This window comes from Oenanthe melanoleuca, chromosome 3 (genome assembly GCF_029582105.1).
Source record: "Oenanthe melanoleuca isolate GR-GAL-2019-014 chromosome 3, OMel1.0, whole genome shotgun sequence".
Classification (NCBI taxonomy): domain Eukaryota; kingdom Metazoa; phylum Chordata; class Aves; order Passeriformes; family Muscicapidae; genus Oenanthe; species Oenanthe melanoleuca.
In genome coordinates, this window is record NC_079336.1 from 10,367,913 (window position 1) to 10,384,719 (window position 16,807).

General features: G+C 40.9%; 1 protein-coding gene across 1 annotated transcript; it reads right to left on the reverse strand.

The window, feature by feature from the left end:
* Positions 1-5,384: 5,384 nt before the first annotated feature.
* MSGN1 (mesogenin 1) lies at positions 5,385-5,897 on the reverse strand. The gene has a single exon (XM_056488493.1). The coding sequence runs from the start codon at positions 5,895-5,897 to the stop codon at positions 5,385-5,387; it is 513 nt and encodes a 170-aa protein (XP_056344468.1).
* Between the last annotated feature and the right edge of the window lie 10,910 nt (positions 5,898-16,807).

A 16,807-nucleotide genomic window follows, 5' to 3' on the forward strand; every position in this document is an offset into this window, starting at 1 on the left:
TTTGCTTTTCCTTTAAATGCCAGAGTCTTCAGTAGGTGCTATGCACCTATATCCACAGGAAAACCTATTCTGACAACTTTCTAATGATCTGGAAAGCTTAAGGAAGTTCAAGTCTTGGCTTCTGCCACAAGTCTATTCGAGTCTTTAGCCATTTTCATATAACTTCTGATTTTATTTGTGCCTGTGAGTCCAGAAACACCTAAACACAGTGTTAGCTAGAACACTGGAAGGGTTTGCACTTGGAAAGAAATGCCTTAAAGCATAAATAAGGTGAGTCTTTCTTCTTATCATGACATCAAGTACTGTAACAGTGCAAGCCTGGGCTGATGTTGGTGCATAATAAAGCAAAAAGCCAAGGGCTTGATGAGGGAAGGGAATTCTGAAGGTCTCAGCTCCATAGCTCATTAGTAACAGACAGCTTTATTGAGATCTGTGAATTCTCTTTCCAGTTTCCTGCCTGTCAAAGGCAGTAAAAGCATTTGTGGTTGCATAGCAAATAAGTTGGGGAGCAAAAGTCAGATACTGGGCCCTTAGAAGCTGGGGGTTTATTCCTGTTTCTGTGGAGTATTTTTTAGCTACTGCTAGGCAGAGCTGGTAGGATAGCTCCTGGCTTCCCTGGTCAGAGGGGATATAGCAGCTCTCCCAAGGAACTGGTTGAAGCCCATTTGCAGGAGGTTTTCTTTGTCCCCAGCACACCTATGTGCAGCCCAAATGTGTCACCATAAAACCTCTTGGCACCTACATGGTGCTCCTCAGCATAGAATTTCAAAGCACCGTGTGTGTGCGGGCGGCCCCAGGCTCCCCTCTGCTTTGGGGGTGGGGGTGAGCTCTGTGGATTACAGAGCTGGGGATTGCCTAGGGAGCTTCTTCCATGTGTGAGCCCTTAGACACTGGCTTAAACTATTGGGAATATTCTCTCCAAGGTACATATTCTTACCCTCAAGAGGTGATTTGAGCTCCTTGCCCTCTTCAGGCTCTCTGTGTATTGCTGCTGCTGGCAGACAACACTGCTGTGTCCTCTGCAGAGAAGTTGCCATGCTCTTGGATTCAGGTGGAAAGCCTGCCCTGCTGAGTGAGGCTGTGCAATCCTCCTGAATCCTGGGCTAATGCCCTTCCTGCAAGGCCTCCTCCTTTGCACTGCTGTGCCTCCTGCTAAACAGAGCAGTATCATATCCTTCCAGCTGCTCCAGAACAGCCTCTGCTCCCTGAGGTAGAAAATTAAACCCAGAGTCTGTTTTCATGCCATTGGTATCAGCAACTGCTCCCTCCAGCAGCACCAACTGACTGGCTCATGGCACCAAAGGAGTTAACTGGTATAAAATCCATTACATGTAACTGCTTGTTCTTCCCTAATAAAATTGACAGGATGGATGTGGGGCTGAAATCCCTCTTTTCCCTGCCTTCTGACACTCTTTATTGATCTGTGGTTACATCTGGTCCCCTCTCAGCAATTCACCCAGAGAGGAGGCAAGGGTACAACTCTCAGCTTGAAGAATAGCTCAGAACTGGTGGGGTCCAGTCATCTCATGTGCTTTGGTGCCACTTGCTCATCCCTCTTGCCCTCAGCCTGCTTCTGGGCTGTTTGTCTCTGGCTCAGTGAAAAGTGTGTACTTTAAAACCTGGAAATACTTGTTTAAAAGGCAGAAAAATGTACTTATGTGCAGCAACTGATGGTAATGACCTCATCAGTAAACTGAGAGGGAAGGACTGGTAGTTCAACTAAAATGCAAGCCCTTCTCTAACCTCAAGGCTTCTCCTGTGGTTCTAAAATCCATTTCAATTAATTAATTTCTGTAGATCTTATAATGTACTTTATCCTTTTTCTCTTTAGCATTTGAGGGCTGTTCTGCTATCCTTTCATTTTTAATCATACTTAAGAAGTATGATTTCATGTACCTGAGAAGATTGAATGCAGTAGAAAACTGTATTTTAGTTGTGATGGTTTCTTCTTTAGGATCCATGTTCTGCTCTCCAAGTTAGTAAGGAATTTCAATGACATGCTAACCTGCAAAGGATGAGGACTTGGGGACAGAAGAGTTAGTTGTGTAGGACTAACCCTGGTTCCCTCTCCTGTATCTTTTCAGCATGGTGAACAAGTCTATCAGAGTATAATTTAATTTTTCAACCATGGCCTTTCAGCTATTTTAGCTTTATTTCCATGTATATTTTTAACATATTGTGTTGAGAGAAAGTGCTCCTATGTAAGAGATGTTCTCTACTGTGACTTGTGCAACTTTTTCAGACTGTGGTTCAAATTTTTTGCCTCTTTTCCACAGATTATTGTGGTGTTGCTGTTAGAATTAAATGCAGCTTTATGGACCTTACTGTCCTGAAAGTTAGATCTCATAACCATAAGTGGGGAACTTTGATCTCTTTCCCATCACTTGGATATCCTAAACTCCTGGGCTTAAAGGACAAATAAGAAGAACCTGAACTGTATTCAATTTTATTGAGAATAATAAAATCCAACATTTAATATCAGCAGGCCTTGTCCTGTCTTGTACTGTGAATACAATAATTCAGATTATTTTCTCTGAATCTGTGAGATGTGTATCAAGGGAAAGAATTACAAAAGGTGGGGCTTATAGAGCTGTTTTATGTTAGGCAAAGCAAGAATTCATTTCTTTCTGAAGGGGAGGAACAAATCTGACACATCCTGGGATACCTCAATCACGAGCAAGTACTAAACCCATTTCTTCCTCCTATTCCCACACCTAAATTGCTCCCACCATCCCCCCAAGTAAAAGGAGAGGTGCCCTGAAAGGGGATCAAACAAATTAAATGGTGCACAGGTACAATCTATTCTAATAAACTATCTCCATTGTGGATATGGGCTTTGGTCCCACTGTGGCACAGGGAGTGATTTAGGGCAGCTTGTTCCCCAAGGTCAGTTTAGATGCAGCCCTGTCCTGCTGGAACCTGGGACAGTGGCCCTGGAATGCTGGGGCCAGGGAGAGACACAGCCAAGGTTTGGGTCACTGACACAAGGCAGTACCATGTTCTTGAGACTCACAGCCTTGCCTCAGGGGTTACCTAGAGCTGTTGCTCCACCTTGGACTTGCAAGGAGACAGAGGAAGTCCCTGGGTATGTAAAAAGCTACAGCTCAGCTAGCTCAGGGTTTTACCTCTCTTCCACTGGGGTGGGGGGAATGCTGACTGAGCCGCTTCTCCAAGGTGCAGGGTACCTCCTCCTGGGACACTCTCCACAGAGCATCACTCAGTTTTGTGAGCAGCAGCTTTCTGAGGCCATTAGTTATCAGTCTGTCTGCAGATGGGTAAACTGAGGCAGCAATGCTGGATGACCAGCCAAGGACTCAAAATAACAATGAAAGCTGATCCTTTTAACTTCTTGTTTCTTGCTTTTGCCATGACCCTATAGGCTTCCATAACTGCAGAGCATAGTCTCTACCTGTAGTTTCAAGTGTGGAACAGTCAAAAGACAAAGTTAAAAGTCTTCTCATGAATAGATTCTGGGTCTTTGAGAGAGAATGTGGGATCAGGCTTTCAGTTATGGTTCTGTGCAAGGTCCCATGGTGCAGTTTCAATCCTTGGTAAAACAGATCCAGATTGACCTTCCCTATGTGGCAAAAATCTGCTCAAATCTGGATCAGCTGCACAGATTTATACTAAGGAATGCTCTCTTGACATAATGTTGCCACTTCATATTTCTAATTTGACAATTTCTTAGGGCTTTAAAAGATTATTCTACTTATATTCTTGCTGAAACATTAAAGCCTGAAACAAATCCAGCATGGGTTAGTTACAAAAAGCATATGGGATATGCTTAAATGTGGTTACATCTGAGTGACAGTAGTACCTGCATAAATGTCAGGGTAATTGCTTTTTTTGTGATAGCACTGGATTTCATTCTGATTGCCCCAATATGCACATACCATGAGAGAAGAGCACTGAATCAGCTTAGGCTGATCCTTGGAAGAAAAAAATGTACAAAGATAATTGTAATTTCTTCCAAACAAACAGGGGGAAAGAAAAAACCAAGAATGAAGTTTTAGCTTTGTGATTCTCTCCTACAGGATTTATCCACAAATCTAAACCATCTTCCCCCAGAGACATGCTGATCTATGGGGAGACAAACCTGTTACCTTCCAGCTGCTGTGCTCTCTACATCTTACATCTCCCCCAGCAGAAAAAGCTAATATGACTTAATTAGCTCCCCACAGCTGGGTTTGCTCTTCTCTGGCTTGTTTCATAGCCCAAGTCTTATGAGTCAGTCAGGCAATGAGATTTACAAAGCAATACCTATTTTTGGTGGTGTGGTGCCCATCAGCTGAAAGTCAAAGTCATTAAATATTAAAGCTACATCCCCAGGTTTTTTTTTTTGTTGTTGTTTTTGTTTTTGTTTTTATCTCGTGTGCATGTGTTACAGGACTGTGACTGGCTATAGGAAACAGCTGATCTGATGGCTTTTAATAAAAAGACATGATTACCAGAGCCCCCCTAGATTTCAGTACACCTCGAGAATAGAACTTCACATCTTTGCAAAACCTGAATCAATTTATTTCATGTCGGAGAGTAGGGTATCTCAATCTAACCTTGTTTAAGAAATTTGATGTAAAAACATCTTCCATCACTTATCAGCATTGAAGAAGGGTTTTTTACACATTAAATACAGAAAAAATTATATACTTCTGTATATATTAATAAAGAGAAGACTTAACAGCAATTTATCTATATAAAATGTCAGTTTGCTTGTATTTTGTTTTCAATATTTAGCAGTCATCACTAGATTTTACTTATCTAGCAATCAGATTTATAATACAGGATACAGACTATGACACATTTTTTACATGCAAAGATGTTCTCACTATTACTTAGTTATTCGATTTTTAGGTACAGTGGAAATGTGGATAAATAGACAATACTTGAACTAAATACATGCTCTTCCTCATCCTATGATTAAAGTGCCTACAAATTATTACACTTAGTATTCTTATAAAGCTGTTATCATTTTTTTTTTTTTTGTAAATTCAGTTTAACACCCCGTAGATTTACTATTGTCCTTATAAAACAAGCTGAGTCAGAACGGTGATATGTAAATCCTAGGATGATCAGCTGGCTTTTTTTTTTTTTTTTAATTTTTGTATCAGACTAGGTTTAATGTTTTTCAAAAATTAAAAATAAAATTATTATTAAAACAAACAAAAAAAAAAAAAAAAAAAAAAAGAAAAGGCAAAGAGCAAGAGTTGTGTCTCAGCAACCTGCAGCTGAGTTTCCAGGCAATCCTACATCACCTCGCACACCGCGTCCCGGGTCCGGCGGTGGCCGCGCTGCTCCCGCCGGGCCCCGCCGCGCTCGGGGAGGAAGAAATGTCGCTGTTTGTTCGCCAGGCCCGCAGCGTGCCCGGCAGGCGCTCCCGGCGGGCTCTAGGCGCGCTTGACGCTGTTGAGGAGCTCGGTGAGCTCGCCGATGTACTTGATGGTGTACTTGAGGGTCTGTATTTTGGTGAGGGGCTGGCCCCGCTGGCTGTAGACGGGCGGCAGGTAATTGCGCAGCGTGTGCAGCGCGTCGGCCAAGGTCCGCATCCGCAGCTTCTCCCGCTCGCTGGCCTTCCTGCGGCGCTGCGCCGACATCCGCACCTTGGTGCCCTTGGGCAGCCGGGCCTGCCCGGGGCTGGGCAGCAGCGCGGCCGGCAGCTCCAGCAGCCCGTAGGCGGCCAGGCCGCCGCCGCTGCCGTAGGGCGCCTCGGCCTGCCCGGGGCACGGCGACGACGAGTAGGACTCGAAGGACGGCGTCGGGGACAGGCTGTGCGGCGGCGACATGGCGTGCAGCTCGAAAGGCCCGGCCGGGCTTTTCCAGTCCCAGGATGGCAGGCAGGCGGGGTGTTCGGAGCCCAGAGCATCTTCCATGGTTATCAGTGTCTCCTGCAGCTTGTCCATGCTGGAGCGGCGCTCGGAGAAGCGAGGCCCTCTGCCCGCCAGCAAAGGCTGGAGCCGGCGGCCGCCGAGAGCTTTTTATGATGGAGGGAGGAAAGTGACAGAGTGGGAACACGGGCTTGGTGCGAGGAGTTCAAAGGAGCGCCAGAAGTGCTAAGATAGAAAATGAACTCCTGATGTGCTAGTTTCTTCTCAGTGATAATTATCAACCTTCAGCTAAAAAGCCTTTAAGCTAACAGGCAACAGCAAGAAAGGGAGAAAAAAAGATTATCTTCTTGCAACTAAACCGATTAGGGCTGCGCGTCTACACCGAGCGTTGGGCTGGGGGGAAAAGTGGTGAGAGAGGAAAAGGAAAATTCACCATTTTACAGAACAATTTACAGATCCAGAATTTCTTGGTCGGTAACACAAACCCTAAAATTAAAGCCATTGAGCCCTGATTTCTGGGTGGCTGAAGGTGATGGCATAGGGCAGAGAAAATGTGAGCCACGCTGACTGCTGCTGGGGGTCTCTTATCTGCATGATAATTGTGAAAGTCGAAGATGGTTGGTTTGGATTTGTGAGTGTTATGGCTCTCTGTGGACTCATGAGAAACCAATCACTTTGGTTTTCAATATGAGAAAGGAGGAAAGAACTGCAATGCAATCCCCTGCAGTTTGGAGCTTTATGTGCTATTTTAATACATGACTGGGAAATCAAAAAGAATATCTGTAATTGTAAACAAGGTCAAAGTCCCATTAAAAATAAGAAAACTTAATTAAAGAGAAAGGTCTAGGAAGAAAAATATGCAGTGTATAAACTTTGGGTCCAGACAAATGTTTTCCATGGAAATTTAGTTCAAAGTAATATACAGGTTATATATTTGTTAGAGAAGACTAGAAGCTACTTCTGTAAAATTTTCTGCCTCTAGGAATCTGTTCTTCTGGCCAAAAAAGCCGATTTCCAGTCCCACTTCCATGCAACAGTGGTTATGTGTTTCACAGTTCAAGTGAAAATGTATAACTTATAAATTAATACCATTAATAACAAGCACTTCTCATCTCTAAGCTTTAGTGCAGCTTACAGTGATGATTAATGTTCTCTGTTACTCTGGGGAAATGGATAAGTGGAGGCAAGGAGGAACTTTCCCAAATCACACAGCAAAGCATTAGGAGAGCCAGGAAAACTGTCCAAAACTCCTGAACTCTGCAGCTGTTGAGCAGCTTGGCTGCCAGCCATGACTTTGTGTTGGCACATAATGGAAGCAAATTGTAATTCATAATGAAAAGAATGGGAGAAAGAGTGTCAACCTGGAGAAAAAAATAAAAGTAGGATTTATTTTAGAGTTTCCTTCTGTGTGATGATCTCTGGATGCTCCATAAAGCACTCCAAACAAAGGCAGGGAATGCCTCAGAATGGCACACAGCCAAAGCATGCTGAGGTTTTCTGGAACATGCCACTTCCTTCTGTGAAAGCCTCACTACAAACACACAACAAAAACCCAATCCAGTACTCAGCATACTCAGTCACTGGGAAGGCTTTTGGGACTTTTTGTGAGTTAGGTATCAAAACATTAAGAGGCATCTTATGGGACACTTTCTGGTTTTACACTGAGATGAATAAGAAAGTACCAAAAAGTGAAGGACTTTTGCATTTGAACCAGGGCTGAGAGTTTGACTACTACCCCACACAAGAACTCAGGGCACAGCTCCTACAGACAGGATTGCTTTGTGTTTTATGGTTACCTCATTGTATTCTGAGCTCTTCTCTGGTCCTTCTTTAAGGAAAATAAGATGAAACAGTTCTAAGAAGCACAGAGAGGCTAAAACTGCTAAAAACTAAAATTAAGACAAGATTACAGATATTTTCTGTGACTTCAGTGATCTGAATGGTTCCATTGAGTACCCAGACAATGGTCACAATGTCCCAAGTTAGACACAAAATCTAATTTTGTATAAACAGGGATCTTGTTCTGTCCCACTCTTTTTCCTTTTTCCTCCCTGTATTTATGTTTATAGTGTATTTTCCATTTGATAGGACCCCTGCTCTTATTTCATGTCTTTCTTTTTTTTTTTTTTTTTTTTTTTCGTGTTAACACAGCAATTTAAAAGACTACAAATACAAAAATACAAGGAGAAGGAGGCACTTTTGTCAGGAAAAGAAGCCTTCCAAAGTATGAGTGTATATATGTATGTATACATGTCTACATGTGGATAATAGATGCACATGGACTATATAAATACAATAAAAATACACAAAACGAGCACACATATAGACTATCATGTACAGCAGTTTTTATTTTGGAACCAAATAGTAATTTAATGCAATCAAAATTAGAAGCAAAATCTTCAACAAGTCACTTGTTTCCTCACTATGAATAATGTGCCTCACCAGGTAATTTATGGGCAAATCATAGAAAATGTTGCTCAGACACCAAGGGGGGGAAATATTTTGTGCCTGTCCAAGATTTTATACAGATTTTTGCTGTGAATGAGAGATTAACACATTCTGATTTCCTCTCTGTGTTCTTATGTATTTGGATTCAGATAAGATTAGGCAGGGAAGAGGAATGCAAATTATAGCAATAGCTATATCTTTTCTTATATTTTATGAGTAAATGTTTAGAGCAGCCAAGGCAGGATATGAGAGTATGTAGACAACAACTCTGGTTGCATGAAAAATCACTGAATCTTGTAAACTTATGCTCTTGTGAGCTGTTACACGAGCAAGAAAAAATGACAGGCTTTTCTGTATTAACAGATAATGTGGGGCTAATGCCTTGCAGTTGTCATGCATCCTTTTTATGACCATTGTGCTCCCTGACACTGTTTTAGCTTGGACACATTTATGTCCCAAATGCTGCCTGTGGTCCAGGAGAGGCCACTGAGGGCACAGGGGTGAGCAAAGGGTTTCCCCCGACTGGAGCAAGCATTGCCACAGCACATCTTCAGAGCCAAAGAAGGGGCTGTGCCCTGTTTGCTCTGCTGGTGGACATGCAGACAGAGGTTCTGTTTGGAAAACTAGCCACCAATTCTGGCCACACCCCCAGGGTTCCCTGAACAGACTCAAATCTGAGTCTGGTGTGCCTCAGTTTTGGCTGAATTGGGAAGCTGTGTAACACCTCTCCATGGTCCTGGTGTGATCCACAGCCTGTGTGAGTCTGCAGAGTCTCATGGCATGCAGCTGTTCTTGGATCAAGTAGTTTTGTACAATGCTATATTTGCACTCACAAGAATGAGAATTCTCACTTAGGAAATTATTTTGCAAAGTACAGAAAATTATAACACACAAAAAGTCAATGGGAACGGTAGAACAGTTCTCACTGTTATTTATAACACTTTAAAAAGTATCATACAGAGGAAGGCAAGGCTACAGTCTGGATACCAGGTTTATTTTTTAAACCCTATTATGATTGGATGCTCTCATTAAAGTGCTAAGAAAGTCTAGTATTTCAGGTGGCCTCTTTCTAAGCAGTAGATTCAGAGAAAAAGGGGGAAAAAAAAGAGACGTTTTGTGATCTTTATTCTGCCTCCTGGAAATTTTAGGAATTTCCTTTTTGTCCAGTAATAATGTCAAAACATTAAAGGAAAGTGAGATGCTAGACTAACACCCATGAAATATGAACTGACAAAAAATGATAAGGCATTTTCTTCTTGACTGGTAGTTTGGATTTTCATTTCAATAATCTATTCTGCAGCACAAAGGCTAGCATGTCAATCTTCATCACCTTTAAAATGAAATGTTCCCTGCTTATATTTTTGAACCCATCACAGGAATATGGATGCATGAAAGGAGCAAACATTTTTTCCATTTAAAAAAACCCAAACCATCCATGGCATAGAAAATTTCTAGAGCTTCAGGTTTAAAATTTATTATAAGATGTCCAGATACTATGGCATGATTTTATATGGTAAAAATATGCAATTTTTTGTACAGTAATTTACAACTGATATATTAGAATGTATTTTCACCATACTGCGATTTTGGTAGGAAAAACAGACAGTGAGTAAAAAATTATAGTGGCTGGGAAGAACGCAGGCTGAAACTGAACGAACATGGATAAATGTGTTTAAATAACACTAATTTCATCACAGTCAGCCTCCTTTACAATCAGGACAGAAATCTAGGCTTATTTTTCCCAAGGAGCAGATCATACTAACATCCTTGTAGAGCACTTAGATGATACAGTCTCATCTTGCAGTGTGTAATGTGGAGGAAAAAAAACCAAAACAACAACAACAAACAAAAATCTCCCAAAAGCTTTTAAAGTCTGTTCACCTCCTCTTTTCCAAACAGTTCCCCAAGTATTGGCTGCAATGCCATCCGCTCTCTGTGGAGGTTTCTGTGGCCATCCTGCAGCAGGAGCCAATCACCACATATAAAATGTGGGGCAAGCAGCTGCAGGTCTCACTAACTTCAGCAGACGCAGCAGGTGTTCAACACTTCTGAAAAACAGTGCTGAACACCTCTGTTTACACCCAAGGCAATAAAGGAAGGAAAGGATCCATCACATTTGTTATCCAGACTCACATTATCCACCAGACTATGCTTCTCTCCTTTTTAAGGCTTTGCTTCGGTTTGAATGGAATAATTTTTATTTTTTTTTTAGAGCTTTTAGACCTTGAAGCTTCCTTCTTACTTGTGGAAGAAGGTTTAATTTGGGTCCAATCTCTACTGAAACAAAAAAGACTTCTAAATAAGCAAGCTGGTCAACAAATCCATATATTTGGGGTATTTTTGAGGTCAGTGTGCTGAAGAATGCAGATGCATAGCCACTTAGAATTCCCAGACAGAAAGAAGGCAATAAGAAAACGAGGTCCAATTTTAGTCCAGCTCTGTAAGAGGGAGCCCAAAGCCCTTACCATAATCAATGAAAATAATATGTAAATTGGATATCTAATCTTTGGTCAAGCAAACCTGTGGCTAGCACAAAATAAAGTGTTGTTATTAATTTGCAGTGAGACCAGAAATAGTCTAGTTCCAATGCTGTTTAAAAATCTTCATTTAAAACTTTTAATGTTCTCAAGGGCGCAGCTCCAAAACATCCAGACTGGACCTTGCTCATGGAGAAGAAACAGTCGTGTGAGTATCACTGATCTCTCCAGGGCTTTGCATAGTGAACAAGCATCTCTCTGGTGTTGGGCTGGTAAGATCAGGACTTATCTATGTGCTTTACATCCTCAAATGTAAGTATTTGATCCTCCAAATAGTGTCAGTCTCCGTCGACTGACAAGTGACATCAGCTCCGCAATTCATTTAAAACATCTGATCTCCAAGCAACTGGCTTCCCAGATGAAAAGCCCTACGTGTGGAATTTACACCTACCCACCTTTCAAGTAGAGAGTTTATTACCTAGTGGTTTTCAGCTGATATTTAGGAATGTCTTTTTAATACCCCTGTTAACAGAAGTTGAAAGGAGGTTCGACTATGTGGTTGGTCTTTAATGTCCACTGACTACTTGAGGCAGAATGAAGAGGCAAAGCTGGGGAAGAAAAAGAGCCTAATAAGATTTTGCTCAGAAATGAGAAGTAACAGATATTATCAAAATAACAGAAGCTGTTTCTGATGGAAAACTCTCTTAGCTCTTAGTGCAGCTAATTATGTCAGCCTTCATATTTAATTTTAAAAACTGTTGTCTGCTTTAATGGAGTGGATATATCTCAGTTTTTCATGGGAGAGGTGGAGGGTTACCTGTTGCAAATATTTCAAGATCAACAAAACCTCCTTTCCTACCCAAAAGCACACTTTCAAATTTAATAAATTGTGAAGTACAATGTATTTTATCCCCAGGTGTTTGTTTTACTGTCCCATGAGCAGTGGGATGATTGCCTTTGCCATGTTTAACAGTGGTTTCACAAGTATTGTTAAAAAACTGGAATAGCACCTAAGGATTTGTACTCTTGCTTTCCTGCTATTAAAATGGGCTTTCATGTATTCACTTTGCAACATGATGAATTTTCCAAAACTAGGTAAATCTTACAAGAAATTCCAATAGCCAGGAAAATTGCATTAAAAGATCAATTGAGACTGTTTGTAGTCGAGCTGCAGAGCTGAAGCTGGGTGTTTGTAAAGGGAGCTGTTTTTCAATTTCTGTGATTACATTTCAGCTCAGGCTGTTCCTTTTTCTCCACTGAACTTCCTCTTCAGTATCTGCCCATTTCTTCCTCCCCCACATCCTAGCACTGATGTGCAGAATTGCTGTGTGCTGCTAACATAAACCATGTTTGATCTCTGTGCTAAATGAAGTTATGCTCTGGGCACAGTCTCTGTTCAGTTTAATGATTTTAAAATGGATCAATAGTCTAGATAAGAGACAACATACAAATGTTAGATAACAGATTTTATTTAGCACTTACATATTTCACATTCTGAAATGAAATGCTGTGTGTCTGAGCACATTTCATTGCACGTGGTTAGCCCATGGGTGAGGAACATTGATTTCAAACTGCAATCATAAATTTTTTGGCAAGTTGCTAAATCTTAATTTTAATCACATTCAATCCCACCAAAAAAAAAGATAAGTCTGTCCTTCAGGCTATTGATGAATCTGAATGGGATGTTAATTTAGAGATTTTTTTTTTTTTTTTTTTTTGCATTTGCTCAGAGTGCTTCCATGAATTTTGCCTACCAAATTAAACTCAGCCTTATAAGAGTCCCATGAATATATTTGAGTAAAATTGTTCACATTTTTTGTAGGTAATGCTACATATGCAGAGGTTTTCAAGTGGTATTGAAGAGTGGGTAATGGTTAATGTCTTGGAGAGCAGAGCTTCCATCAGAGCAACTGGAGAAATTTATCTGGGAGCGGCCTTGGGATGTGCAAAGGAAGCAAAGGCCAATTCCTGTGCTGGCTGGGATAACCCCAAGCAGCAGCACAGGCTCAGGGAGACAAGCCAGGAGGCAGCTTATTAGAAGACCTGGGCAGCCTGGTGGGTTGAACACTGGAGCAAGGCCAGAGGAAGGTCACCAAGCTGGCCTTGGAGCAGTGAATGTGGTGTGTGGACCAGCCAGGGAGCTGGGTCTGCCCTACCCCTGCTGCAGCTGCAGCCACCTGCTGGGAGGTGAGAAAAGGAGCAACCAAGCTCTTTGCACAATGCAGGAAAGAGGCAACACAATTTCGGAGTCTTGAAAGTCCTTGACCTTTCAGTGATGCATTATAGGTTTCCTGCTGTGATAGAAGACACAGATATTTTCCTGTCTGATTATAGTTTTGGACAGTTGTGTTTGGGTTACAAGGCCATAGTACAGAGGTCTGTGTTCTCAGCCCCTGAGGATCCTGCTCCTTTACCTCATGATCAACTTTTATTTTCCACCCCTTCTCAAATTTTCTACTTCTAGTTTGTCCCATCTATCACTAAATATTATTACTTTTCCTCTTTTCTTTATAATTTTAAATTAATTTAATTTTTCTCTCTCTTTTTAAGATTTCATCTACATGATTTTCTGTGTCTCGCTCTTTCTGGTGTTTCTTGGTACTGACAACAGAAAATTGTGCCTTTTCTTGACATCTCCTGCTCATATAAATCATACATCTCTCTGTATCTACTCAGTTGCATGGATAAAGTTAACTTAGAAGCAGGAAACATTTAATTATCCACTTGAAACAAGCTTTTTAGGCAGTCCTAACACAGCCTATCAAGTAGTTATAGTGTTACAGTATATGGTTACAGATAGGGACTCAGTTAACATTGTAAAATTGAAAAAAAAAATTGCTTTAGATCACTGCTGTTTAGGAAACTGTTTTTTTTTTTTTTTTTTTTTTTTTTTTTTTTTGTTTCTATTTTTAAACACAGAGTTAAAAACTTAAACTCCTGACAAGAATACATAAGTATGGGCCAGTAAGTCAAACATATGAATCTATCAGGTCAGACAAAGAGAAGGTAAAATGTAGAGCTAGAAGGAAAAAAGAATTACCAATCAAACCCTTAGCTTGCCTTCATTCTGAGAGCCCACTTAGCTGTGTGCTGCTGTCCCCATCACTCTGGAGAGACACAGACATCTGGTTTGCACCCTGCCTGAGTTCCTGCTTAGTTAATGGTAATTGGGATGTGTAAAAGGGGTGCATGCATGAATAAGCAGGTAGATCTCACAACAGCAGGTATGCAAATCCAGCAGGCAGCTGGTCCTGGCTGCAGCTCTGCTGGCTTAGGATCCAGCTTGCTGCAATCCAGGGAAAACAGTAAAGCACGGACTGCAGAGGCAGCACAACCAGCTCACAATCAGGATGGGAAATCAGGTCACCAGTGTCCCATTCCCAGCCCTGCCACTGACCTGCATGTTCACAAAGAGATCTTTTCTCTCTTGCTCCACCAAATCTCCCTTCCTTGGGTACAGGCTGTGTCGGGGAGGGATCACCTCTCTGCAGAGATCTCTCTAGTGCCCACCACAGCGTCCGCTTAACAGACTGTATAAAATGGAGATGGAAGTAAAAAACAATTAAATGTAAATTCTCCAGCTGATACCGCTTTAAGCCAGTTGAGCTTCCAGAGAAATGGTTTTCTACAGTAAATACTGGCAAATGGGTTGTAGTAAAAATAAAAACAAAGGAAAAAAAAAAAGTGAAAACGTTGATTTCCCTGACATTGACCTGCCCTGTCAGGCTGGGATGCGCATTTATCAGTGTCTCCCTCTTATCTGGTATCTGACATTCTGTGATGAGTTGAAAGCAAAGTAACACAGATGGATGGTGTTCTCTTTTGAAGAACAAAATGTATCGGGAACTGAATTTTCAAGTACATTCAACGTGGAGTTAACTCTTAGATTGAAGGAGCATCTTTTAAAGGAGAGGCAGGGAAAAAACCGCAGGGACTCAGGAGGGTTATTGGGGTTTCCCTATTGATGTGCATCCAAAGTAAACTAACATTTACATAGTCCCTGCTAGTTTCAGTGTACTCCAGACAATGGCTAATCAGTACTCATTACACAGCTTTAAAAACGCCGAGTATTCTGGGGTGGTGACCTGCATCCTCCCAAATAAAACCTAGAGCCTGAGGCTATTTGGCCAGACACCTCCATCCCTGGAGCTTTCCTGAGATCAGACTAGCTATCCTCCTCCAGGGGACCCACCAAGTCTTATATTCTTTCAGGGGAAAAGCTCGATTTGTAGAAATATCTTTGCTAATAGAACAGGAAGGAATTTCATCAGGGAATTTTTAATTAGTGAACTCACACTACTTTAGGAATCGAATCCGAGATGAGAATCAAATGAGGCACTGGCTCACACACCTGGAATTCATCATTCCTCCAGCAGAGGAATCAGCTAGTTATGTGAAATTTTAAAAAAATCATGAGGGGTGCAATACTCGTGTTTCAAATACTCAGCTATGTTCCTGCTGAATCCTTAGACTTCCTACTCATATTGGGGTCTGATAAGAACATCTTTTATATATCCTAGGGTTGTGTGTTTGATTATGCTCACATATGCTCATGATGCCAGGAGCGCCATGGTTTGTTTTTTTTTTGGGCTTCCTCTTCCAGCCCAAAGATAGCTCTCCTGCCCAGAGAGTTGATTTTTTATTTTCTTTTTTCTTTTCTTATATATATATATATATATATATATATATATATATATATATATATATATATATATATATATTTAGCAAAGCAAAATTTCAAATAATATTTAATATGTGGCTCCATGGCTGCCACAATCTTTTCTCACTTGGTGTCAAAATTCTTCAAGTGTCCTGCAGGAAGAAGTTCCTTTCAAAAATAAATTCAAATCTATAGAAGAAGCCAATCTTTATAGCTAGTGGGTCACCACACTGTATTTTATAAAATTTTCCATGAGGACTCTCTCTAATTTATAATAAACTCTAATGAAACAAGTGCCAATGTATTTTATTTCTAGTGTTATATAAAGGCCACTCAAATTCAGCAATAAAATATTTTCTGGACACAAATAGTTTAATTATTTTTTTCTAGTATACATCTTCAGGGTGTCTCAGAGCTACTTTTGCTCCCAGATATTCCACCTGGTAAAACTTGCACTAGGTGTCTGGCCAGGGGCACAAGCACTGAGGGGAAAAGATCAAAGGCCTATAAATGTGTCAAACTTTCAAATGCAAATCACCTGCCATAACGCTGCTGAGAACAAATCCTTCATTATCACCATTCTGTGAAAGGCTTAAATTAGCCTGAATTAGCTGAAAAGAACAAGAAAAAGAAAGTCATCTATCTTCATGTGAGTTTTATTACCTTTAGATTTATTTGGCTAATGGTTTGATAGCCCACTAATCCGAATATCTGCATAACAGATTCTTCAAATGATCCATAAATAATATATGTGATCACAGAATGTTGTTATTAAAGTGAGATCTGTGACAATAGATTAATAAAAAAGCACTTAAAATAAGCCACTCCTTTTCATTGCCAAACTATGAGCTACTGTGATTGATATAATAGCAATTATCAACTGGCATCTTAGCTTGAATCAGATTTAGAGGAATTTTTTATTGTGCACTTCCTAAATTGTGTGTTCTCCAGATTGATGCTGTACCCATCTTTACTATTGGCTGCCATTCTGCAAACATAATTACTTTCCTAAGATGTACTATGTCTTGGAGTTTTTTTTATGAAGAGTTTTAGTGATGTAATAGAATATCTGATCAATTTGACTCAAATAGCAAGAGTTATAAACCCCCACAATTGCACTATATTTATAAGGGGAAATCCTAGCACTGTGTTTTGTTAAATGAACAACTGCAGAAAGGTTTTGTTAAGTAAACTTTATTTGGAACTTGAAAGAGGATAGACTGCTGTCAGAAAGCTCTTGGCTGGGTTGAACAAGGCAATGTCTGGAGGAGCTGACTGGGCACCCTGAGCTCCACAAGCTTCTTCTGAAGGTGTCCTCAGGTGGGTCTGGTGGGACTTTCCAGAACATCTGTACTGGTAACTTGTGTCTGCACCATGGACACTGTGTGCCTCACGGGCTC

What these genes read in the sequence shown, in the direction of transcription:
- MSGN1 (XM_056488493.1), bottom strand. Translation starts at nt 5,897, where the DNA reads ATGGACAAGCTGCAGGAGACACTGATAACCATGGAAGATGCTCTGGGC.